We start from the raw sequence: 26,543 nt of genomic DNA on the forward strand, positions 1-26,543 counted from the left end.
CTATCATGAATGTGACCTATCCATATTAAGTTTCCCTTCTTGATAGACTGCTTTTTTACAAGCAACCCAATGACACAAATTACAGGCAAACAAACTTTGCAGCATTTGCAGACATACACATACAGCATGCCTTCATACATCATGAAAGGATAATTCACTGAATGCAAAACACTCACCCTTTCCCCACAATACTTTCCGAGGGTTTCAAAACCTTCCTCAATTTCGACGTAGTCGTAACCGCATTCTGTCTCCAGTTCGATGTCAAATAGCACAAACCAGAACCTGATTGTCCAACCCTGGGGTGCAATGATCGTCCACAAACAGTCAGCCTGTGAACATAGATGACAGTGAAACCAGATACTAATGGATGTTAAATAAGACACAAAATCTGCTACTTAATCTTAATGTGTCCTGTGAAATTTTCACACTTCTAAACATTATTAACCACTCCCCCACCACCATGGAAAAATTACAAAGGTGGGATGAATCCAATTTCACAATCAGTCACACATATAGCTGAAGTTTCAAACTGTTAGCATGAAAGTGGGAAATTGTAAATTTCCTGTCAAGGGACAAGGATCAATACCCTCTTCTCAAAAATTGTTGTAAATGGTTTGTCATAAAAAGAAAGAGACTAAATTGAAAGAAAATAGCATAGTGAACACAATTCAAACGACTTGTAGGGTACAGTCTGTTCAAATCAATCTAAATGTTTCTCAAGAAGATTATGCATGAACAATACTCATATTGATACAAATAAATTGATACAAATCTACTTTTGTCCAATACAAATAGTACCCACTCCTCTACCCCACCTCCTCCTCATCTTAAAAATGATGGAAAAATGCACAATCACAACAAAAAGACAGACCTGGCTTGGGTAATTCCCATCGCTAAGCTCTGCATGAGAATAGAGTGAAAGTTGGCCATGGGTAGCCATGAGAGTTCCACCACACACTGTAGATGAAAAGACAGAGGGTTTATCAGGCTATTTGATCATGTAAAGAATCCATCAATATCACACGATCACTAAGATCTACTTTCATGCAAACATTTTCACCTATACGCATCAATCGGATGCAAGCTTTCATCGCGACCAAACAATAACAAAGATGGACGGACACCTTTGCCTTGGTTTTAGTTTTAGTTTTCATTCGTTCCATCTCTGAGAATTGGCCAATGAGGAATGAGAAAAAGAGTGGATAATTGTTATGATTGTGTACATTATTTTCTGTACAATTGTACTAATAAACGATTTTAGAGTGAGGGATCAGTTAGTTTTGTGTAATTTATAATGCATATATATGGGGCTATAAGGGGACACTAATGTGTACAAGTATTAGGTTCAATACACTGAATTGTCCCTATATGATTATACCTTGGTCATACCGAGGCAAGAACTTGTTTCTCTGTGGGAGCTAAATCTTTGTTAAGGATATTAAGCTGCATTTTTTTGTGTAATTGATACTAACTGGTGGTACTGTTTTGAGACAGTCTATTAAAGGAAAGACTAGACACATGAAAACATATTTCTTTTAATCTGCCAAAACTGAAATCAGGGAAGATATTGGCCACATGGCTTGCAACTAAAACTATTTAGGAACAACCAACTGGTTTGTAGGCACATACAAGATCTCCTAGTTAAACTGAGAGGTATCCAATGGGGTTCTCCAGCAGCCATCAAAATCAACAGCCTACGGCATGCACTGTGATTTTGGTCCTATCTAGTTCTGCAAACTTTGGCAAGCTGTCGCTAAGGAGTTTGTGTCATCAGTAGTATAGTATTGTGGTAACATGAGTTGATCACTAGATGTGCATCCATGTATAAATTGTTTTAATATTGTTTTTTTATTACTCCATTTTATAAATATTTTTATATTTATACTGGAATGCATGAATTGAAATTGAATTGAAGCATGCCAATTTGCTCATCGTTACTGAAGAACATAATTCATCTAAAATATGTTTCCAAAGTTTCATGTCAAACACAACAGTTTCCTGCAATGCAAGCAAACCCTACAGGACCATTTGCACATATTTAGAAAATTATTAGAAATATAAAATAAAGCCTGATGGGATATATTACTAGGAGAGCAAACCCAGGCGCGTAGTGAGGAATTTGCCAAGGGAGAGGCGAAGCCTGCAGGCAAACTATCTAAGCATAGCGCCACCATGGGTTTGCGCGAAACATACAGGAAAATTTTGGTCGAAAATGCCTCCCAGATCGCTGGAAATGGAACTTCCCAGGCCTTGTAAGCTGCATCTAAGCATTTTCTATTTTGAAATTATTAGCGATATCATAAACAGATACAAAAAATATGCTCAAGGGGGGGGGTGGTCACCCCCTTTGTGCCCCCCACCTGGGCTACACGCCTGACCCAACCTCATAAGAGTGAAACTTACCAGTTCTGTGTCTAGCAGAGAAACCAGGTCTTGACACCGAAGCATCTGAGTAAAATGAGATAAACATGTGATTGCCACTGGATAGGATGTCGTCGGGGAGGTGATGTCCACAGAATGTACCTAGGCCGAGCCGTTCGTCTGAATCTCCATCATATATTCTCACGTGATCGTACGCACATTCTTGGTGAGCTTCCAAATCAAATTCATCAAAGTCCTTAAACACAAAACAAAACACAACCATAAGAACTACAGAACAGAAGACAAAACTTTCCCATTTAGCATTAAAATTACGGAGTAGCAAATGTAGTCTGGGCAGTATGAATTATAACTTGCTTGGTCTAGGATAACTGAATGGTGCTTTCAGCTGGTACTTAAAGGGTGTGAAGACTCGCGCACAAAGAAACGTCTCATGCCGGTAATCTGACCTAGTTTCAAATCAGGTGTAACAGAAGTGTTAGACACCACCATCGATCCCAGAAAATACACACACAGCTTGCTACCGTCGGTAATTAGACACTAGTGTACATTCACTGCATACAGCCATACGGTCAATACCCACAACACAGTGTACATAGCAGCGATGGACATCTCAGGTCCAGATAAAGATAACAAGGTATCACATTTCATTACTGTCTGCATTTTGTAGCGACAAGAAAAAAACTTCACTTGCATGCAACGGAAAGTTAACTTTTTCAGAGGGTGGCATGCGGTTTGGGGCCAGTCTTCAATGCCTTTAACCTAATTCAATACGAACACGTTTGCTGTTCCAATGTCAAAGAGAGGTATCTCCTTTAAGACAGTAGTGTGTGGAGAGCCAGGTTGGGCCATGTGGACAATTATGGGTCCTGTCCACCCTTTCTGCAAGTTTTGGTTTTTCCTTAAGTATATTTATGAAAATGAGAATACGTTATTCTTTAGCCCATATTTCTCTAGAGTCCCGTAATTGACCCTGCCATGGTTCCAAGGGCTGTAAGCCCTGCCTCTCCCTCACCCCCCCTCTCTCTCACCCTCACCCCCCCCCTCTCTCTCTTGTCAGGCCTATCTCTTTTATGAGACTCTAATAACAATTAGAATAGCTTGTTGTAGCTTCTGTTTGCCACAAATTTCCAGAGCCAAGACTGACATGGAAATTGTTTCTGAAATGTCACTCCTAGATATATCCTTTGTCAATAAGAACATTACTACTCACGAGCTCTACTCTGTGTCCAGGCGTTGCGATGATGTGCCAGCTGCATTGCTTCCTCTTTGGATAGTTGTCGGGGAAGTTTGGACTCGTTATCACTCCTGAGACATCAGTAATTTCTTTCTGGCATTTGGCTGGAATGGAGGGGCATTAAAATATGGACCATCTCATTATTACAAACAACTAGAGTCATCAATGTCATGATGCAATGAAAATATATTGAGAACTTTAAAATATTCAACAAAAACCCACGACCTTGGAAAGCAGAAGAAAGAGCAAAATACAACTTTTTTAAGCAGAAACAAAAAGAAAAATATTCTATGTTGTTTCTACATGTTGTCTACATACAACATGGTGCAGAACCACACAGTAATTAAGGCAACCAATCACCATAGCAACCAATCACAGTGAGAGTGCTGGCATCTATGAATATTCATGATGAAACTGTTTGACCTGAAAATGGTTGCCATATGGTTGGCAGGTTCTCAAGGTATTTTTATAATGAACCGGGTTACACCTGCAAATTGTTTTCTTGAGGTCCGGCTGCAAAAGGAGAACAGATGATTTTTTGTTTTCTCACTCTCTTCGTTAATGTCAATAAATAGTAAACAAAAAAGATCTCCTCTTAGCCACAATATAACTTGAAATATAAATTTTTCATTTTAACCGGAAATTTTTTCCTTTACAAATGGTCCAAAAATTATCACAATGTAGCAAAAAGTACTAAATGCCTACAGTGAGTCTTCATTAGATGTATACTCCTGTTATGTAAAGCTATTCTTGCCCACCGATAATGGAAGACTTCTGAAACATGCATTACTGATATGACATCATTCAAAGTACAACTAAATGTTAAATTCCTGACTATTTCATTATATAATGGTATATGGCAATTTATCTTGTCTTTACTACCGATAGAGAAATTATTAAACATTAAAGTCAGAGGTGGTATTAAAGAGACCTGATGTTGAATGTTGCTTAATGCCAGTATGCTGTCAAACTGTATATGTATATGTGAGAAATCAGAGATTAGAAATCACCAAAATATATTGGCAGATGAATCAGAATGAGTGGAAGACATGAGCAGAGCACAACAAGGGATGATCCTTAGGGGTGAAAAGAATTCCAGCTGGGCTGATACAGAAACAAAAAATCCATAATTCTAAAGACAATGGTAACGAAAAGGGGAATTCCTGGGGATACTGAATGGTAACGAACAGGGGAATTCCTGGGGAGACTGAATGGTAAGAAACCGGGGAATTCCTGGGGAGACTGAATGGTAACGAACCGGGGAATTCCTGGGGAGACTAAATGGTAACAAACCGGGGAATTCCTGGGGAGATTGAAATGGTAACGAACTGGGGAATTCCTGGGGAGACTGAATGGTAACGAACCAGGGATTTGCTGGGGAGACTGAATGGTAACGAACCGGGCATTGCTGGGGAGACTGAATGGTAAAGAACCAGGGAATTCCTGGGGAGACTGAATGGTAACGAACCGGGGAATTCCTGGGGAGACCTAATGGTAACGAACCAGGGGTATTCCTGGGGAGACTGAATGGTAAGAAACCGGGGAATTCCTGGGGAGACTGAATGGTAACGAACCGGGGAATTCCTGGGGAGACTAAATGGTAACAAACCGGGGAATTCCTGGGGAGATTGAAATGGTAACGAACTGGGGAATTCCTGGGGAGACTGAATGGTAACGAACCAGGGATTTGCTGGGGAGACTGAATGGTAACGAACCGGGCATTGCTGGGGAGACTGAATGGTAAAGAACCAGGGAATTCCTGGGGAGACTGAATGGTAACGAACTGGGGAATTCCTGGGAAGACTGAATGGTAACGAACCAGGGAATTCCTAGGGAGACTGAATACAGATGTCAAATAAGTCAGCATATTGTTCAAGAATTCCAAACTGCCAGGATTTCAATTTTATCAAACATTTGAAGTGGTCAAAAATAGAAGGAGGGCATAACACCACAATAGGTCTGATTTTACGATAGGGTGGTTTGGATGGTTATTGCTTGTCTGTAAGGGGTCAGTTAGAATTAGAGGACTAATTGGACACATGCAAGTTACATGCAAGTTAGGAAATAATTGTTTAGGGAGGTACTGTAACATTTTAGTGTGATCACAGCACAACAACCTTGCAGCAGTTGTCTTTGCAGTAAATATCTAAGGGTGCTTGACAAAGAGGAATTTGCATCCATAAATCTATTGGTTTGCCTTATTTGGTGATCAAAGCTGGAGAGTTGGAACTAGGTGTGAATAATTGTCAGGAATATCCTTTTTCCTTGGCAACATGGACTACTTAATCCCAATAAATCACAAGGAAGATGATAGTATCCTCTTCCTGTCCATTCTCTCCTTTTTAGTTCCCGCTTACCCATCCCCTCTCCCCTACCCCACCTATCCCAACCCCTCCCCCTCCCCAAATAACTCCTTTTGGTCCTATATCATGAAAACCAGAGGCATGCAGTTTCTGTCAAAGTAGAAATGGTGAATTAATTCATAATTACCTTTACATGGTTTATTGTGGAGTCAATGGTAGACTATAGTAGTTATTAATGAGCTATAATTCCTGAACAAGTCATGAATATTCAAATCATTGAGACATGTTAATGATATGTTACTAAGCTCCTGTCCTCAACCTCACGTAGTGAAGTGCGCAGGGTTTCAGGTGGGGTGGCCAAGTTCTAAATCTTGCGCCCCCCCCCCTCCTCCAACTGATTTAATAGGTAGGGATATGAACTTTTATAGAAAGGCCAGAGACAAATGAAGGAATTAATAAAGGAGGGGTGTGGTCCTGGGTGCTGAAGACAACTCCCATGTAGCAGGGTATGGGAGTACCCACAGAAAAAGATTTAAGTTCTCATGACAGATGGTGCATGAGGTTGAGGTTTTTTTAGGCTAAATGCAAGCTAGTTGTGCTAATAAATATAGTCTTGAATTTTTTGTGGGAGGTTGATAAGTAGGAGTGGTATAGTTCTTGACTGACTCAATTCAAATAAATCCACCCACTGAACAATTTTCCCTCCACCCACTGATAATGAAGGAAAAAGAGAAGGGAGGGTCATGACCACCAGGCCCCTCCACCTCCCGTCCCCCTCTGTGCATACACCACTAACCTCATGATCATGCAATTATTAACAGTCCAATGAACATAACTTGAAACTAAACATAATTAACATCTGAATATTAATGATTTATGACAGTACATCCCCCATTGACCATACGAATATGCAAATATTTCAGGTTAAATGTAACAGGAGATCATAAGAAAAGAAAGAAAGAATAAAAACCCAAAACCTTACAGACTGGACCAATGGTTGAATGGTTTAGTAAAAACGGTCACCTGGGGTACGCACGATGGAGGACTTGCAGCGAGTACACGCTGTAGAATATAAATCCTACCTTCAATACAAGTACCATTGGCGTGGTACTTACATTCCTTACAGTCGTGGCCGTTTTCGTGGAGAGTGAAGCCGTTACGGCATGTACACATGTAGCTGCCTAGAGTATTAATACACGTGTGCTGACACTCCCCGTTGTTATTTTCACATTCATCCATATCTGTAAATGAAGGGAAACATCACTTAATGAAGGTTCACTGGATGTCATGTTCCATTTGCTTTTGGTTGAGCATAGTGTGGACACTTAAACTGCTGTGTTGCATTATTCCCCCTTTTTACTTTTTTTTCTTGAGGGATGGGAGATGGGAGGGATGAGAGATGGGAGGGATGGGAGGGAAGGGAGATGGGAGGGATGGGTGGGAGGGATGGGAGGGAGGGATGGGAGGGATGGGAGAGAGATGGGATGGATGGGTGGGAGGGATGGGAGATGGGATGGATGGGAGGGATGGGAGGGATGGGAGGGATGGGAGGGATGGGAGGGATGGGAGGGATGGGAGAGAGATGGGATGGATGGGTGGGAGGGATGGGAGATGGGAGGGATGGGAGGGATGGGAGGGATGGGAGAGAGATGGGATGGATGGGTGGGAGGGAAGGGAGATGGGAGGGATGGGTGGGAGGGATGGGAGGGAGGGATGGGAGGGATGGGAGGGATGGGAGGGATGGGAGAGAGATGGGATGGATGGGTGGGAGGGATGGGAGATGGGAGGGATGGGAGGGATGGGAGGGATGGGTGGGAGGGATGGTAGATGGGAGGGATGAGATGGGAGGGATGGGAGGGATGGGAGATGCGAGGGATGAGAGATGGGAGGGATGGGAGGGATGGGAGGGATGGGAGGGATGGGAGAGATGGGAGGGATGGGAGATGGGAGGGATGGGAGATGGGAGGGATGGGAGATGGGATGGATGGGTGGGAGGGATGGGAGATGGGAGGGATGGGAGGGATAGGAGGGATGGGAGATGGGAAGGATGGGAGATGGGAAGGATGGGAGATGGGAGGGAGATGGGAGGGATGGGAGGGATGGGAAGGATGGGATGGGAGGGATGGGAGGGTGAGGGGAGGAAGGGGGGTCACCACAAATCAAGACATAGAGAAGAGGAAGGTTGCATAGTTAACAACAGTCAAAGATTATTCATAAACAATGCACCACACTAAAACCAATCCTGGTTTTCTGCACCAAAAAGAAGGTAACAGTAACCAGTGGATTCATGAAATAATTGTCTCCAAAATAGTGCTACCTCACCTTTTTTCTACAGCAACTTACAAAAGTCTTAATTTTACCTCTACACTGTTTGCCATGGAGTTTTACTATGGTTGATGACAATGCTAAGTTATTTTAGCATAAAAAGATTTTCCAAAAATCAACTCAAAAAGCTGCTTTTCTAAAATATATTACAGTAACTTTTGGCCAAGATTTATCATCATGGCCTTTCAACACTTTGTCATTAACTATCCACAGGGGGACAGTTACGATGGACCTTTAACCCAGAGGATGCCAGGCGCTTCTGTTTCATCTTCCCACGAACAATAGTCTCATATTATCATCACAGGTGGGATCATCTGGTGCATACCTAGCATACTATACAAAATTGTGTTGTCTCTTCACAGCTACCCAGACAAACCACAGGTAGGAGCGTGGGAGTTGGGGAGGGATAGTTGAGGAGGGAGAGGAGGGGGTTAGGGAGGTGTTGGGGTGAACCTAATGAGACAAAACTTTTCCAAACATAACATCATTGAAGGTTTGATTGTCAATTTCAGATGACAAGGAACCTTTTTGCATCTTCTGATCTAACAAAGTATTGATGTCTGTCATTTCACCTCAAAAGACTTATGTATCTGGAAAACATCAAAGATAACAAATTGTCTTGTTTTCATGGTACTCTGAAGGAGACTCAGGGTATGTATGTACATATGTATGTATTTTAGATCCTCCTGCAAGCAGGAACTCTGCCGAAGTCAGTCTCTTAGATTCATATTTAACGTCCATGATTGTGAATTGTCAATTGTCAACAACTCTGTAACTGGACGACATACATTAATCTTGGTGTGACTCGAACTCAGGACCTTATGATTGAAAGGCACCAGCGTTAACCACTGAGCTAACACTCCAGGGTAGCTAGGTCACTTCATATTGATTAATCATTTTGGAGTGTTAGCTAAATATGAATCTAAGAGACTGACTTCGGTCAGCTTGGGGCTTTGATAAGCCAATGAGGCTTCTTCTCGAGGTCCTGCTTCCAGGAGGATCTAAAATACATACATACATACATACATACATACATACATACATACATACATACATACATACATACATACATACATACATACATACATACATACATACATACATACATACATACATACATACATACATACATACATACATACATACATACATACATACATACATACATACATATTGATTAACTCATATTGATTACTCAAGTCTTTACACCTCACCTGCAAAGAAAGTAGCAAAGAAGCCTTTCTTGGAGACGGTACTGTCAGACTTAAATTGGATGTATAGCGTGTTGGATGGAGATGTAACCGTTTCTGGAATATCGCTACCACATAGCCTGTTACCGATACGATCGGCATCCGGAGAGAATCCACCGCGGATCTCAACAAAGTCATATTTACAGAGCTGAAGGAGAATAACAAGACAGTTCAGGCATACAAGAACGGTTTGTAACTTGACTCGACTTGCGATGACAATGAAACTACTTTTGACTTGACATGACGAAAAATGACTTGGTATAATACAACTTTGCAAATTTGGGACAGACGTTGATTTCCTTCTGAAATTATTTGTGAAATTTACTCCAGTCTGTTGGTTCATTTATAAAGAAGAGAAGGTAGCACTAATTGGAAACATTGCAACTGTGAGGATAAAGTTAGGCGTAAGGTTTGGAAATGAAAAAAAAATAAAACATACCTTTCATTTTGTGGAATTACATACTATCTGTAGTAGTATAAACATTTAATAACTCACTAACTAGAAACAACCAAGACTATTAGTAATATTTGAGAAACGCCTAGGATGATCAGGATTTTATTTTCCCCTGTAGAGGTCATAAAGATTACCCAGGACGCATCAGCATTTGGAAACCCAAGGTGGATCAACGACGAAAGTAAGGCGCATTATGCAATAAAGAAAAATATCACGATGAACATCTATAATTCATAGTGAAGGCTTAAATTTGTTCTGCATACAATCCCCAAACTGAACACTGTGATAATGTGTACAGAACACAGAGAGGAACGTAACAAAGTTTCACCATTCTATCTTGGTAGAGAAATGAGTAGCCGACGAGCCACCATCCTGCAGAGAATGGCAACCATGCAACGTTGAGTTTAGATCAATAGGGATTTTACTTAGAGCACTGTTTCTAAAATGAAAACATGATGTTGCCATTAACCATACATTCTCAAAATGTAAAAAAGGCTCAAATGATTGTATATAAACCATGTATAGACAAATACATCCAACTATATGTCTATATATTTATTTTATTTATTTATTTATTTATTTGTTTTTCCACAGAAGTACAAAGCGGAGGGAAGTCTTCCATAAAGCTTAAAAGCTTAACAAAGTGGAAGACTCCCTAAAGAAAAAAAAATTAATTAATAAATACAAATTGAATGTTTGTTACATTATGTACAGAAACTGCTGAAGTAAATAACTCATTTACATAATTTAATATGATGATATCAATTCTTTTTTTTAAACATTTCTTAAATGAATTCTTTGTAGCCTTAGATTTAACGGTATTGCTTAATGAGTTCCATAACTTAGTTGCACGGTTGCGAAAGCTGCGTGTACCTAATTTCGTATGATAGAAGTTGCAATGAGCATTTTGTCTATTTCGGGTATTATAATTGTATAATTCTACATTAATTGTATAGAAATTATGAAAGGAACCTGGAAGTAGCCCATGCCATGCTTTATACGTAAATACAGCAAGTTGTAGCCTTATAATATCATTTAATTTCAGCAGGTTTTGACCTTTAAACAATGGACTAGTATGCTGACATATATTAATGACACAGGCTTGGTGTATGAGCATCCAGTGATACAAACATACTTCTAACCCAGTACATTATCAACATACAGTTTAGGTTCATGATTAAGTTTCATAAAGCAAGCCTCATTATACTTACCTCAGTCCCTTCTAACTGAAAGTCTCTGAATTGCAATGATATATGGTAACTTGATGGAGCTGAAATCTTCCATATACAATTCTTATCCCTTGGGTACATGTTTGGGTACTGAGGGGTGCTAATGTTACCCTGTAGGGATGTCTTTAGTCCTCCACAAGCCTCTGTCATTCATGGAAAAAATGAGTTTTAATTTGTTTAGAGAGAGAAGAAAATGGTGAATCAGACAGAAAATATCTTAATTGCCATTTGAAGAAAAAATATTAACAGTTGATAGTTAAATTTATTGATTGACTTATACATATATCTACATTAAAATTGACTTCCACAAAAGTTGATGCAAAAACCAAATAACGCTGTGGTTCAGACAATCAAGAAAAAAATTAACCAATATTCCTATTTGTTTGGGGGTACTCGATAAATACCAAAAAAGAGACAAGTCTCTGGCCAATGGATTTCATAGACTCCAATGGAAATCATCAATAATTTGGTTATTTTCTTCCACATGACAACACAAACATTTAGGTGGGTGATCAAATGAAATTATACTTGAAGTACATATTAAACAAACAAAATATTTGGTTAAATGATGGATATCATTGACCAAACAGAAATCTCTGCTTCAAATAATTCTATTTCTGTTCCATTTATGAAAAACTCTATGTGGTTAAAGTCTTCTTGAATTTGGTTATTAATGATACTTTGACATTAAAGAGTGTCTGTAACAAATTTGAACTCTTCAGAAATTCTAAGCCATTAAAAAACTTTATCTTAATTTTAGCAATCTAGCGCAATTTCGTTTTTTATCATTTTTTTTGCTTCTGTTTGTGATATTCAATATTAAAGAATGTTCACACAATGGCATTGAACAATATTTGACCAAAATCTGTCTTTTCCAAGTTCTGTCCTATAAAGTTTCTACGGTAGGGTTTCAAAATGCAAATCATCAATAATTATTTCGGCACAGTTTTAGCTCGAAGACCAATTTTTGCCGTTGCTTGCAAGGGAAGTTTTTTTCTTGTCTCTACAAAATGCAGACAGTAATGAAACATCAGACATTTTTTTGTGCGCGAGTCTTCACTCCCTTTAAAGTTTCAAAGTTGTTGATGCACCAGGACACATAGATCGACAACGTGGGAGTGTTGAGATTTGGAGTTTGAAGCAGAAAGATTTGGCAAAACCACCTATCTATCTTTTGTACATTGTTTGTTTTCTTTGCCACACCAGATTATTGAGCATTGGGTCTATTTCGCTATAAATACACAGTTTTTATTTGTTGACAAAAATATTGAAGTTCACAAGTGCAATGGAGTTATTTTAGCAATACTTCTCATCTCCCTGTTTCTATTTCCTCCCCAAAATGTCTTCTTTGTGAACTCAAAGAAGTTCTGATACCCAAAAAGGTAAAAGAGCAAACAAGAGTAAACATAAACAGGGGTCAGGATACATATATATCTGGTATAGTTTCGTTCTATGATTTCCTGGTTCATTCACTATTCGTCTCCACAGGCTTCCCCAGGTCTCATCTGCCCCGTTAAAGGGACGATACAGTATAACCTCATGGACATTCCTCACTCGCCCTGCTTTGTAGTGATATATTTCCCCCTCCCCCCTCCCCCACACCTCAAAACACCATCACCTATCTACACCACGTCCCTGATTTTAGCGACCCCTAACAAATTTTATCTTAACTATACAGTCCCATATTAAACATGATGGTCTTTATGTTTGTGTCGCGTAATTACTCTTTTATCAAAAGTAGACCAGCTAGATATTTCAAGACATTATTTTTGTATTGCCTAGGAATTGTTATCCCACTCTAACAGGACTCAGGGTGGCAATAAAAGTGATGTGACCTCATTCTTAACTAGTCAGCATTTTGGCCTGGCAGGTAAACTTCACTGATCAATAATGCTGGTAATGTTTGAGTTGAGAAAAATCTAGGTTCTGATTCTGCATTACATTCAGCTTTAACAATTGATTTTTCTTTGCAATACCAATTTTTTTTTAATTCAGCAAAATGTGCAAAAGATTTTGTTGTTGTTTTATGAATCTGAGAGAAGCATTTGAAAGTAAAAACTGTAACTCTACATGTATGCCTAATCTTGACAAGTTGATTTGCTTTCGACATCGAAGAGACAGTGACTTTAAGTATATCCTTTTACCTACCACATGCATATTTGGGTTAACTTGTTCATATCCTTTTACATCAAATAACATGTTACCCTTACAGCTTTCATGTTTTGGCAGGAGTTCCTATTTCCCAAGTCGCTATTTCAGTCTCAGGTAAAATGTTGTAAACAGATGAAGAGAGGTTAAGGGAAATCTTTTACTATTCATGTTAAACCACCAGTGACTTTGACAAACTGGGTCAAAACAATCATTTGCAACTCTCGTAAATCAAAACAATTTTTGTTTCCTTTTTGCAATTTGTAGTCAGCTTTAGGGGGGTAGAAAGGGCAGCCAAAGTTTAACTACTCCTGCCATTCTAAAATTTACAATGATACATGTATCAGGGATGACACACTGACACCAAATATGCTATAAAGATTCAAAACTGGTCACTCATTTATATGGAACAACTCCTGCACAACTGAAGATAGATCTTTCCAGAGGCAAATGATACAGATAGGTTTAGAGAAGAAAAAAAATAACACACATTGTAAACTATTATGCACTGAATTTAATTAAAATGTTATCTGGGGGGAAAGAGTTTAGGCAAAACAATTAAAGAAAGAAAATTTGTTACAACCTCTTTGGAAGTTAGATTTTGGGATTTAATTCTCACCTAACGTGGCATCTTACTGTAAAAGTACTGTTACACTAACCCTGAAATTTATTTTCAACTTCTTGTTTTAGTTTTACAAAATTTCTACATAGCTTGTTTTTTTGATACTACATTGATGTGTGGTCTATGCTATGGTGGAAGGCCAATGTCCATCTGTTTTTTAACACATAAAAACTTACAATCACTTAAGAACTAACTTGGAAGCAGATACAAGGCTTGGCCTATAGCCCCCTGCTATTCAAACTGGAGGGGTCACGGCCATGTTTAAGGTCGGCCAAAAGAGTTGGGTCACAGAGCAAGAGAGGTTGAATACCGGAGGGAGTGGGGGGTGGGGATCCCCCTTGAGGTGGTTGGGTATAGATAAAGGACTGTCCTGGAATGTAATTTACAGAGACAGAGAGGTTTATGATTTACGATGGATATGGAAACTTACTTTCACATCCGAGACCATCCCGCATAAGAGTAAACCCTGGGTTACATTCACATCGATAGCTCCCTACAGTGTTGATGCATGCGTGTTCACAGCCTCCATCATTGTCAGCACACTCATCAATCTCTGTGTATGTGGGGAAAGAAATCATAAACAAAAACGATACAAAATCATAAGACTGAGCAAAAGTATATCCTCACCAACCCCCTCTGATATTCTCTTCCCCTCCCCCCTCCCACCCACCACCACACCCTTCCCTTATCTCACTTGCACAAAACCCTCCCTTTTGGCTTTGTATCATACAGCTTCTATCGGTGCATTGAAAATCAAATGAGAAATACTGTATAACATATATCAAATATCTTAGAAATATCACAAATTCACAAATTCCCCGATGAAATCTTGGTCCATGGTAAATTAAGATAAATTTGTTTGAGATGATAAAAAAAAGGTGATACGTAAGGACAATAGGTAGGGGGAAGGGGGTGGGCATTTCTAGGATAAATGAAACTTTTCAAACAAGTATGTAATTTGATTGGATTTGAAGGGGCTTTTATCATTCTTCCTCTTCTCTTCTCCTTTTTTTTTTTTTTTTTTTGGTCATCTCAGAGATAAGAACATTTTGTACTTGATGTAGAAATGAAAAAAACACATCAAATATTAAAACATGATTAAATAATTTACTGCAGCTAGGATAAAATTGCTCAAAGCGTAGGATTCTTCACACTGATATGCTACACTCCTGCTCTCCCCCCCCCCCCCCATCTGATATCTATCTAGCTACACTCCCCCTAATTGTGGTGTCTCAACTTCATTCACACCCTCGTAATATTTCAAATAAAGTGGGCACAGAAATGATGAAATGAAATTTACTTGTTTATAATAGACAGTTATTAATACTCACAATTGAGTTGATTAAACAAAATATCTTTTTAATACCAATATACCTTGAAAGAACTCTGCGGAGAATCCAGCCTTGTTCACTGAACTGTCAGAGACGAACTTGACACTGATGGTATTGCCCGTGGATTTGAGGTCATCCGGAAGCATGGTGTACCCACAGAAACGCCCCAGTAAGGGAGAATCGATGTCGCTACCGTCTCGAACCTCCACGTAGTCGTAAATGCAATTATCGTGTCGTTCCACCTGTCGACAGTCGATCAAAAAAAAGAAGCAATACGTGACTGCAGCTGGAAACTACCTGGAGCCGTTACATGAAAACGTAAACATTTCAGCTGGACATTAATATGCCAGCGGGGTTATCGATAGGATCAAATAAAGTGTAATATATCATTCTATCAGCCATCATTCTCAGAAACGATCACTGAAAGGTAAAAGTACTTTTTCTTTTCATACATATATATATATACATTTCTACATATATCATTTCGTTCACAGTTGGTCTATCACAGTCAACATTTTTTTTAGAATTTCAAACCTTTATTGAACTAATTTTATGTCAGGAGATGCAAGTTACTATCTTGAAGCTATTCTGATGAAAGAGGCTTTAAACTCTCTCCGTTTCTAAAAAGGTCTTATAAACCATGCAATCTACTCTTGTAGGAGTGTTGGCTCAGTGGTTAACGCTGGTGCCTTGCAATAATAAGGTCCCGAGTTCGAGCCACTCCAAGATTAATGTATGTTGTCCAGTTACAGAGTTGTTGACAATTGACAATTAATAATCATGGACGTTAAATATGAATCTAAGAGACTGACTTCGGTCAGCTCGCAGCTTTGATAAGCCAATGATGGCTTCTTCGCGAGTTCCTGCTTGCAGGAGGATCTAAAATACAAACATCTACACTTTATACAGATTCATTGCAGCTTCACCACAACCTTCAATCGATTTAAGAGTGAATACCAATTCCATATTTAATAGTCAGTTGGTTTCAGGGTTTAATTGGTAGCACCAGTGAAGGGGAGTAAAAATATGGGTTATTGCATTTGGTAATGGCTATTATCTTCACAATTGATTCATACTTAAAAATAAACAGATTTACTATGCAGAATCTTTCTGTTCTATTCACTTTCTGACCCATCCCCACCATGAAAAAAATTCTTGTTCTCTGCCCTTAAATACATTGAACACTTAGCAATTTACCAATCCCTGCTTTTGATAAACAATTTCAAAGATTGTAACTGAGAACATTTCAAAATGTTTTTTTTATTTTTTCAATACATTCGATGACACTTATTACCAGAACAAATGGAAGTCAGAACCCTGACAAAGTTATCATTCAAACTTAAAAAGAGTTTAAAGAAATAACATTAAACTTCTGAAATTTTTGAGAACTTACATCAAAAGAATTAAATCTGAGTCCGACTTGGTAGCCCCGTCTGTTTCTGTTTCTTATCGTGATGACCCAGATACATTCCTTGTTGGAGCTATAATAGTCCGGATAATTTGGACTCTGAATGACTCCTCTCTCCCTTCTGGTGATGTTACCTCCACAGATTGCTAGATGGCAAAATGGACAAAGTTGCAGTTCATTTATTCGTCTTTAACAATGAGCAAGTTCAAATTGCGATCATATGCATGATTAATATTAATGTTAAACGTAAAACTTCAAATTTCCACTCCATTCAAATCTTTAGTCAAAATTTCTGCCACTGGAACACAAGAATATTTTCTGTTTAGTATCACCAATGTTGTACACTTGATTTTCATAAATCCGGACCAAATTCCTGATCGTGGGTTTAAAACTTACCTTCATACTTTGCAGAAAATCCCAAACTAAATGGGTGAGTGGACTTCTTCATCTTGACCCACAGTCTATTGCGTGTAGAAACGATGGGAGCTGGGGCATTACCTCCACAGAATTGTCCTGATACAAAGTTATGAAACAAAATACCAATAATTAGCAAATAAATACACTCTCAAAGAAGTTAGTCACTTTTGCACTCACAAGAGCTGTTCATCAAAGTATTCAATAAAAGAGGAAATTATGTTGTCATCAGAAAGAAATTTTGACAGAAATCAACAAAACAATCTATAATTAATTGGCAAATCACAGAGTTCACAAAGGACAAACAAAAGATTTAAAATGAGAAATTGGGGAAGGTAAGCCAAAAATATATCAGAACAAGCAAACTTTTTGGATACAAATATAGGATTGAAATCAGCTACATCTGGAATTAGTCTTCTGTTTTACAGACTGAATAATCCAGATCATCTCATTTGAGACCTGATCCTTATTTATCATTCCTCCGTTTCAAACACAATCCAACCCATTTCCTATCATTTGGGGATAAGAAAGGATATGAATACTTTTTGCTTAGTTAATCATTCATATTTTTCATTTCTATACTTTCCTGATGTCATTTACAGATCAGAAACCTAAAAGCAAGTGGAGGCAGTAAGATTTGACAACTGTTTTGAAAGATTTACAATTATCAGCATTTCATCTTCCAAGATAACCAGACTTATACTTATTACAAAGTTCCTGAAAGCTCTCTTCATGTTTAGGGCTGAAATTTGCAATGATTTTTTTTAAAGGAAATTTGCCAACGATGTGTGTTGCTTGATTTCTGCTCGATACGACTAGAGACTTACCGAGCACTGGTGAAAATTCCCAATGGCCGTCTCTCACCACGATGTAATCATACCAGCAGTTCTTGCTTCCGACCATGTCCAAGGAGGAGATAGTTAATCGTATCGTTTCGCCTGGCGTAACACTTATTCGCCATATACATTCATCTGCTATATTTGCTGCATCTCGTTGCAAAGGATAGGTGAAATTACCATTTGATTCTATGAACGTCCTACCACAGGCTGAAATAAACAATAAAGGTATCCGGAAGTTAACCTAACTCATGCTAAATAGTCTTGATAAATATTTGAACATGCATTTTAATGACGATGATGATCAAAAACTTTTTCACATTTAACCATGTTTTATGTCAAATGTATAACCATAGCCAATGTCTGGTAATAATTTCAAAAACTATAAAGAGAAAAAGAAATGGTATCACCATGCATCTGAATCTTCATATTGAATGTAAATTCTTTTAACATATAAATATAAAAATTATTCAAATCGTAGTGAGTTGGAAAATCCAGAACAGTGAAAAAACTTCCAGACTCCACCGGGATTTGAACCCAGGCCTCCAGCTTTATATGCGGACACCCTAACAGCTAGGCTATGGACGCTGATTGTATGTCCAGGTATATATATATATATATATATATATATATATATATAGTCAGGTTGCCTATTCGTCGTATACCTGGGCAAGAATAGAGTTTATTGGCTTGTACAACATCCCCCGGACTGAGATGCTTCCTCTGCCCAATGTCAGGTACTGCCCCTTCTTCGGTGTGCTGCAGAGGAACGACCGTGTCCAACCAGAGACCACGAGAGAAGGTGTTACGTGCATAGTGCATGATGCTTTGATAGTCGTAGGACTCGTTCAAGGAATTCACCTCTGAGCGATCCAATTTCTCAAAGTTGTACTCTTGGCCTGTCAAATAAGATCAAAGCAGGATATTCTTGTGATTTTAAAGGAGTGGATGGTATTTCTGAAGCGCAAGCTGATTGGTTAAAAGTGAACTATTTTGGTTCGTCTGGATAGCCAAGGATGTAACAGGATATGAAGTTAATTGAATTAAGATGAAAAATTGTATCTTTAGAACTATAAATAGGCTCTCTATGGTTGCTTTATAAGGGGCAAAAAATGAATATGCACATCAGTGGAAAAAATGTCAAAATATTTTAGTAACACCGGCTAAACGTATAGCCAGAGTAAAAAAAAATCATGGTTTTAAGAAAACCCTGTTCTAAACTGCCTTGGTATAATTAGCTCTTTAATATCAGAATTGAGCAAAAAGGTAGTTTTTACTTATTGATACTTCTGCAAACATCACCATTTACACCAATTAGCAAAGACATCCTCGGGGGGGGTGGGGGGAGTATACACAGTAATAATATATGATTCAACCCTCTACAAACTGGAATGCTTGATTGAACCGATCACATTTAAACTTCCACCGAAATGAAATTTAAACTACTTACCTCCTTGGATATTCTGTCGAATGATAGAGACGTGTTCGTCTCGGTCGGGCCTGGTGTGCTCGTGCCAAAACCCGATGGCGTGACCCAGTTCGTGAACGACCACTCCAAATTTGTCACAATTCTTCCCGATGGAGACAGACTGAGGACCGTCGCCCTTCATCCCGACGAACGAGCAACACCTGAGAATCGAAGAAGAGAGTGGAGGAGGTTAATTAAGACTTGTTTGATTGGCAGTACAAAGTTTCACTGTGGCCCATCATTTCAAGTTTATGCCCACCCCTGGTTATCCTCGATACTTCCTTGAGACTTACCCGCATGGTTCATACGTGAATACAATGTAGTTAGGGTGGACGACTGGATTTCTCTCCAAGAATGTAAGGCAGGTATAATTCTCCCAGTGTCTCATGGCCTGCTTAAATATTGCTCGCTGTGATCCTGAAACAAGGAAATAGACGGAATAGAAAACTTGTGATATGTCATCTACTGTGACATTAAAAGATAACAACTCATTACCACAGGGGTCAAAGGATCAAATAGCTTTCTAGGAGTTCATGAATTCCTTTAGCTCTTTTCCAATACTGTTTATAATTTCCCAGTCAGTTTTCTGTTGTTCATTTTACTTCTTTTTTTTAACAATTAATTAATTGTTTACCAATTTAAACCTCCAGTCAAGTAAAGAAGTATGTATAGCATAAAGTAAACATAAACGCTGTCTATGGACATCTAAGAAAAACATTGTTCTAATCACAGTAATAGGCATTAGAAATCATGAAAATAGCTGCAATTCCCATCAAAATCCGTCAAAGATTGACCATTTTACAATTCTTCCCTTAATTCTAGTTTCATATATGAATAAACATTAGCTAATTATGCACATTGATGATGTAAAGGGAGTGACCGCCTAAATTTCTGTTATGGGTTTTTTTTTTTAAGCCTTCATTTTCAAGGACACTGAATACAGGTTTGTGGCCTAAGGTGATTTTTCTGAAATATATTTAATTTCTTCTTTGAAAGAGGAACATCACATTATTCAAATAATATATGTGGGCTTGTAATTAAGGGTTAACTTATTAAGGGCTAAAATAAGAAATTTTGATGAATGCAACACTCTACGTCATAGTTTGTAGATTTTTTAATGAGTGTCCCCGGATTTATACAAACTTCATATCTGTGCATATCTTGGATAAGAAAAGAGCTTTTCGAAAAAGTTGAGCAGACTTTGAATGAGGTTATCACTCACAACAAATGTACTGAATATATGGGGAAATGGCTAGGTGTCTGTAGACCTTTAAAAGTCAGTGCATGGATAGTGAATTTATGTACAGTGATTAAACACTGATATACTACAGAAAAGGACATCCAACAGAAACACCAAGTTTACACTTGCTGTCTGCTACAGGGTGTGCATGGGAGGTCACTGTTTCTGAACTTGATGAATTTCCATTCTTTAAGTTATATGCCCAAAGATACTGGGGAGGGAGGGGGTAGGTGAGGAAAGGGAGAGGAAGGGGTGGTTCTGCTTTTTTTTGGGGGGGGTCTCTTTTCTAATTGTAAAGTTCTGTATTTTTTCAGGGTGCCACTACCCGACAAGCCCTATAGGGTTTTGTAGTACACTCCCTTTCCCACAAGTTTTGTTTCTTATCTCCTTCTTTGTTTAATATGTCATACTTATGTTGTGATAGAACAAAAAATAAATGAAATGAAATTAATAATACACTACTTTTGGGGAAAATAAATATTAGAACAGTGTAAAGATGCATTATGAAACAAGTGTGTGTATTAATTTATACTATTAGTCAATGATGTCATGATATTGATGGCACCTACAAAATGCCCAAAACAAAGAAAATATTTTCTCCCTGGAGAATCGCATTAACGTTAAACATATCCTACGTGTATTAGATTGCTCAACCTACTCATACCAATCGTTGTAGTACAGTCTGTATGAATTAACCTGTCACAGAGTCAATCGTTATTACACACTGCAGTACACATTGCATCAATTGGGAAGGGACATTGAAAGTCAAATTCAGGAAGCTAAGTGTCTTGTCGGAAACTATGTCCGTGTGATAAAGATAACAGTATTGCCCCAACTTGCTAGAAATAAAACAAGATGGTCACCGATGAAGAACTTTCCAGAACCCATTCAATAAACCCTGATGGGGTCATTTTCGTCACTGCCAAAAACAAATATTGCATCAGCTTTAAAACCTTTTGAAATCAGTATCTGAAATGAATTTGAGGGTATTGGACCTATCACAAAGTACTTTCAGAAACGTCTAACAAAGCCTAAACGTCCTGATGATTCTAATACGGTAGCCAAAATTTTCTCCTTTGTGGTTGCTGGACTGACATCCAGTCTCAAAGAAGAGGCTTCTAAAGACATCTGTTAATTATGATCTCCCTCCCTTGTCTGGTTACATCATATATCAAATTACAATATCAAACATCTGTGCAAGATCAGCATCTATAGTTATTATTAATAAGAATCAGCTAATGGCAGGTCGTGCTTGTTTGCTTCCCGAAGAGGAAAACTATGGAGTCACTCTTACAAACCGTGCAAAATTATGAGTAGGACCTCGGATAACAAAGTCGGTAGTTACTATTACGGTTAGAATGGTCCAGAACGGCAGCATACAGAAACGTACTAAAAGCCAGAGCCAAATTGAGTTAATCAGGTCACATGATTTGGAGTCAATGCATGCTTAAGTTCTTCAATTACGCCCTCATTCCTATCGTGAAACATTTCATAAGTACTGTAGTTTTGATTTTTCCAGCTAGACATGTTTTTTTGCAAAGACCCATGCTACCAAATTATTCCGAAGTTTAGTGCTTTTTGTATTATTTTCTTTACAGTGATGACATTTTTGTTTGCCACCAAACTATTGGGATACAGAAAGATGATAACACAAACTTCATCTGCTTTTATGTTTCAAGTTTTATTCAAATTTGTCACAATATGACAAATCATTAACCCATGCAAAAACCATTTGTTGTCTTCCACAGGCACTCCCAATGATGTGGTAAAATTTGTGCATCAATAATGTAATTCTAAATTGTATGTCCTGTCGATGGCTTCCAATGACCTCCATAGCATTACAAGATAAACTCACCACCTACACCAGACTACTATCATACTCTAAAATGCTATGGTTAATATTTCACTGTGCCATACTAGTGACTTTTATCTATATGAGACATGACATACTAAAGTATCATTTATTCCATACCTGTGAAATTGGCATCTATGAGATAAGGTATAACTCCATTTGGCCACTTCCGCTCTCGTCTTGAAGTGACAGCTCTGCGGACCCTGGAGTGAAGTTCTTCTTCGTCTGCAAGGAAGGATACAACAGCTTTAGTATGACATTGACAATGAAGTGGATCAGTACATCCCCCTGCTCCCTCCATTACACATATGCTAGAAATAGCTATTAACGGTCACGTACATTAAAACTGTTTGCGGCAGGAACTTTGAAAGGAGCCATTTCCAAGATATACCAGAGGGAAGCCCCTCCCAGTGGTTACTTGCCTTTAAATACATTACATATGCAGCACAAGAGTAGTTTGCAAGTCAATAACCCTGGCTGAAGTTAATACTGCAGATGGAGAGCAGTATAGATCTAAACAGAGTCAGTGCTTACATGGTTTGATGACTGGGAATCATGTGACATAATACCACAACGCAATATTATGAAAGAAAACGGACGGACGTTGTTTGGTAATTTAATTTGCATGCTCACTCTAATAAGAAAGGGCTGAATTTGCATTTTTAATAGTCAAACTAATACGATTCCATTTGATATTTTGACACTTGGACCTCTGCTGACCCCAAATGACCTTTGACCTCCACCCACAGGTTCTTGTACTCACTATAAGAAAGACACATGCGAAATATTAGCTATGTGATATAATCAGGGATAACAACTCCCTAATATAACCTTTCTTGGTTTATCGTGTTTACAAGGATTGTGCTCATAAGGCTTTACAGAGTTTGACCTTTGATGACCCCAAAATTTTGGAGATTTTCACATTTTGCTCTCTGCTGACCCCAAATGACATCTGACCTCCACCCAAAACAACAGGGTACTTGTAATCATTATAGTGAAGCCACATGCAAAAGATGAGAGTCAATAGTTTCCTATCTGGAGATATCATGTTTACAATAAGAGAACTGCAGAGGTTACCTAAATATCTTGAGACATCGTGTTTACAAGCTAGGCATCAAATACATACACACACAAGCAAGTACACACACACCGACTTGACTGCATAGGTTACTTGTCTGCCTATCGCAAAGTTACCACGAAGCATTCTGATTAATCAGGTCATTTAGATATTTTATTGATTAGTTATACCAAAGAATTTTACGGATACCTTTGACATATACTCAGGGAACATACATTATAAGTCCCTACCAAGCTAGACAAGAAACATCCCCTTAATTCTTAACCAATCTGCAAGTTTTTAGTTTTTCCACTTCTCTATACGCCAGTTCATTTTCTTACGACAACAACTTTCTTGTGTGGCAATAACAGAAACGCTTATGGCTATACTTTCAGTAGGTGCTCAAAAATGCATTAAAGATTTGGCAAAACCATCACATTATAGTTTGTATCCCTTTTACATCAATGTACACAGGGGCGTAGCGAGCGGGGGGGTGTGGGGGGGTGTCACACCCCCCCAATAATTTGGTCGCTGTCGGCAAATTTTGGGACTGTCGGCAAAAGGAGAAAAGGTGAAGAGAGCGGAAGGGGAAGAAAGAAGGAAAGCTGAATAGAGAAAAGGAGAACGGGAGCTTCTTCCGTGCCAAATTTGACTTAAAATATGCACCAGATTGCATCTAAGGACGTTTCAAAACTAAAAATTTTCCAAAGGGGAGGGGTAGACCCCCTACCCTTAGACCCCTCCCCCATTTCAGTAACCACTTCCAGATCCGTCGGCAAATCAAATTTGACTTAAAATATGCACCAGATTGCATCTAAGGACGTTTCAAAACTAAAAATTTTCCAAAGGGGGAGGGGGGCACCCCCTCCCCTTAGACCCCTCCCCAATTTCAGTCACCACTTCCAGATCCGTCGGCAAATCAAATTCTCCACACCCCCCCAACAAAAACTCCTTCGCTACGCCCCTGAATGTACAAGTGAGTTAACTCTGTTTGATGTATCTGGAGGAGAGACCGTATCATGCAACACTATCAACAATGTATACTGTGTAATTAACACTGTCCATATGAAGCGGGTAATCTAATAGACAGTCACTAATTACCAACTCAACATCTTTTCCAGAAAAAGTTCACATTCACCTCTCTCAATCCAGATGGCTCTTTTTGCAAAGAAACGTCAAAAGAGGAAACGGTTTCTTTGAAATACTTCCCTTTTGAAGGTTAGTATGTTACATGAATTGACACTACCTGTACCAACTGGGTGTCATCAAACACTCGATGTGGTTGACAGATTTAAAGTGCTGTCTAAACACTGGGTGTTATTTAAAGCAGTTGGTTGTACTTAAATGCAAAGTACATCAAGTCAGCAGTCAATCAGTTCCCCTCACAGAAATAAGTTTCTACGGTATCGCATAGCGAAAATTCTGCCTTAAATGGTTAAGTTTCACATGTCACATCCATAGTACGAATGTACGATAGGTCGACGTTTATAGCAACTGTTTCAAGTTTGCAAGGTCGGCAATTCACAAGACCAAACGATTATTACCCTTAATAAGGTTGCAAGCAACTGAAACTGATATCAGATAACAATTTAATCCATTTAAGCTATGAATAGTCAAGTATCATTTCAACTAATGAACATGTCGTAAAAAAAAATTGAACTTATATTCCACTTTCCATTTTTCCTGTGATAAAAAATTGTCTGGGAAATGTTTTAGAACTAATGAAATCATTTATTACAGTTTACTTATTATTAACTTTCAGTTCAGTAAAACAAATTTTGGTGAGAATGTCTTAAATATGATCAGTTGCCATCTCATTTTGAGAAAGACTCATCAGGATCAGTTGGTAAAATAACAAAAACAAGTGATTCTGTTGATCTGAATCTGTTGATCTGAATCTGTTGATCTGAATCTGTTGATCTGTTAGATAATTAGTGAATGTGTTGATGTGATTGATAGTGGGGAATTCTAATTTAACTTCAGAAATGAAATGCACAGAGTTGCTTTAACATGTTAGTCTCTCAGACACAAGCACAAAACAAAAGTAATGTTTAATCCTTAACATTTTTACATTTCAGACTATTTTAAGAATCTGGGCCACAAATAGTCACTTTGTGATGGGACTGAAACCTGAATCATAAAAGTATGAATTCATCAATTGTATTAGACATAACTAAACAAATACTGCACATGTAATCAGATCCACTTAAAGGGCACATAGAGGTAGACAGACAGATCTATGACAAAGAAAAAGGGCATTCTATCAAATGTTTGCAATAATATCTTAGATTGCATTAAAGCGAGTCAGTTTAGCTGATGGAACACTGAAAGACCTGGTGATACGAAGTCAGGTAATTCCATACCCCAAACCACCAACCTATCCCAACCCCCAACCCCCTCCCCACCTCAAAAGAAAAAAAGGACACAACCCAGTGGACAGCATCAGTTGTGAATTACTTGTCCCACAAAATCCCACCAGTGAATTACTCTATTATAGGAACAAGTTTTAAAGTTTTACATTTAAATAACAATCTACACAAGGCCTATACGGGAGGGGGGGGGGGGGTTGGTGGTTCACTGGATTATTAATAACTCTACAAATTACAAGCAGCAAAATGGAAAAAAGTTGTCAAGACACCAGATACTACAGAGGGCCACAGGGTCACAGCCCTCGATCCCCAACCGTCCCCTATTCCTTTAATAATTTTCATTGCACTTATTTCACATGGGTATGGGGCTGCCACACTCAATTTCCACAAAACTGAGCATGAACAAGTTTTATCTTCTGCTTACCTTACCCTCCCACATCTCCCACCCCCCTACAATATCAAAGCTGTGAAGGGGGTCCCTGTTACCTGTACGTATAATTGGCAGGTATCCCACTAAATGTGAATATTACATTACAGTACATGGTCAGAATGACATAAAGTTAGTATTAACCAATGCAAACTATATCTTTAAAGGGAGTGAAGACTCGCGCAAAAAGAAAC

General features: G+C 38.5%; 1 protein-coding gene across 2 annotated transcripts in view; it reads right to left on the reverse strand.

Annotated features, from left to right (window-relative positions):
• The window catches only part of LOC139968988 (tolloid-like protein 1), a 56,368-nt gene that overhangs the window by 9,556 nt on the left and 20,269 nt on the right, over positions 1 to 26,543 (reverse strand). The window contains exons 3-18 of one of the 2 annotated variants that reach the window (XM_071973645.1): positions 22,617 to 22,721; positions 19,698 to 19,821; positions 19,387 to 19,565; positions 18,602 to 18,835; positions 17,928 to 18,146; positions 17,083 to 17,199; positions 16,672 to 16,832; positions 15,322 to 15,520; positions 14,378 to 14,500; positions 11,160 to 11,320; positions 9,459 to 9,642; positions 7,002 to 7,160; positions 3,593 to 3,720; positions 2,404 to 2,617; positions 872 to 957; positions 177 to 329 (exon numbers count right to left, since the gene is read on the reverse strand). In XM_071973645.1, the coding sequence (XP_071829746.1) occupies positions 177 to 329; positions 872 to 957; positions 2,404 to 2,617; positions 3,593 to 3,720; positions 7,002 to 7,160; positions 9,459 to 9,642; positions 11,160 to 11,320; positions 14,378 to 14,500; positions 15,322 to 15,520; positions 16,672 to 16,832; positions 17,083 to 17,199; positions 17,928 to 18,146; positions 18,602 to 18,835; positions 19,387 to 19,565; positions 19,698 to 19,821; positions 22,617 to 22,721 (2,546 nt within the window). The remainder of the gene's footprint in view (positions 1 to 176; positions 330 to 871; positions 958 to 2,403; positions 2,618 to 3,592; positions 3,721 to 7,001; positions 7,161 to 9,458; positions 9,643 to 11,159; positions 11,321 to 14,377; positions 14,501 to 15,321; positions 15,521 to 16,671; positions 16,833 to 17,082; positions 17,200 to 17,927; positions 18,147 to 18,601; positions 18,836 to 19,386; positions 19,566 to 19,697; positions 19,822 to 22,616; positions 22,722 to 26,543) is intronic. The other variant, XM_071973646.1, reaches the window with a different exon arrangement.

Source organism: Apostichopus japonicus, chromosome 6 (genome assembly GCF_037975245.1).
Source record: "Apostichopus japonicus isolate 1M-3 chromosome 6, ASM3797524v1, whole genome shotgun sequence".
NCBI classification, from domain to species: domain Eukaryota; kingdom Metazoa; phylum Echinodermata; class Holothuroidea; order Aspidochirotida; family Stichopodidae; genus Apostichopus; species Apostichopus japonicus.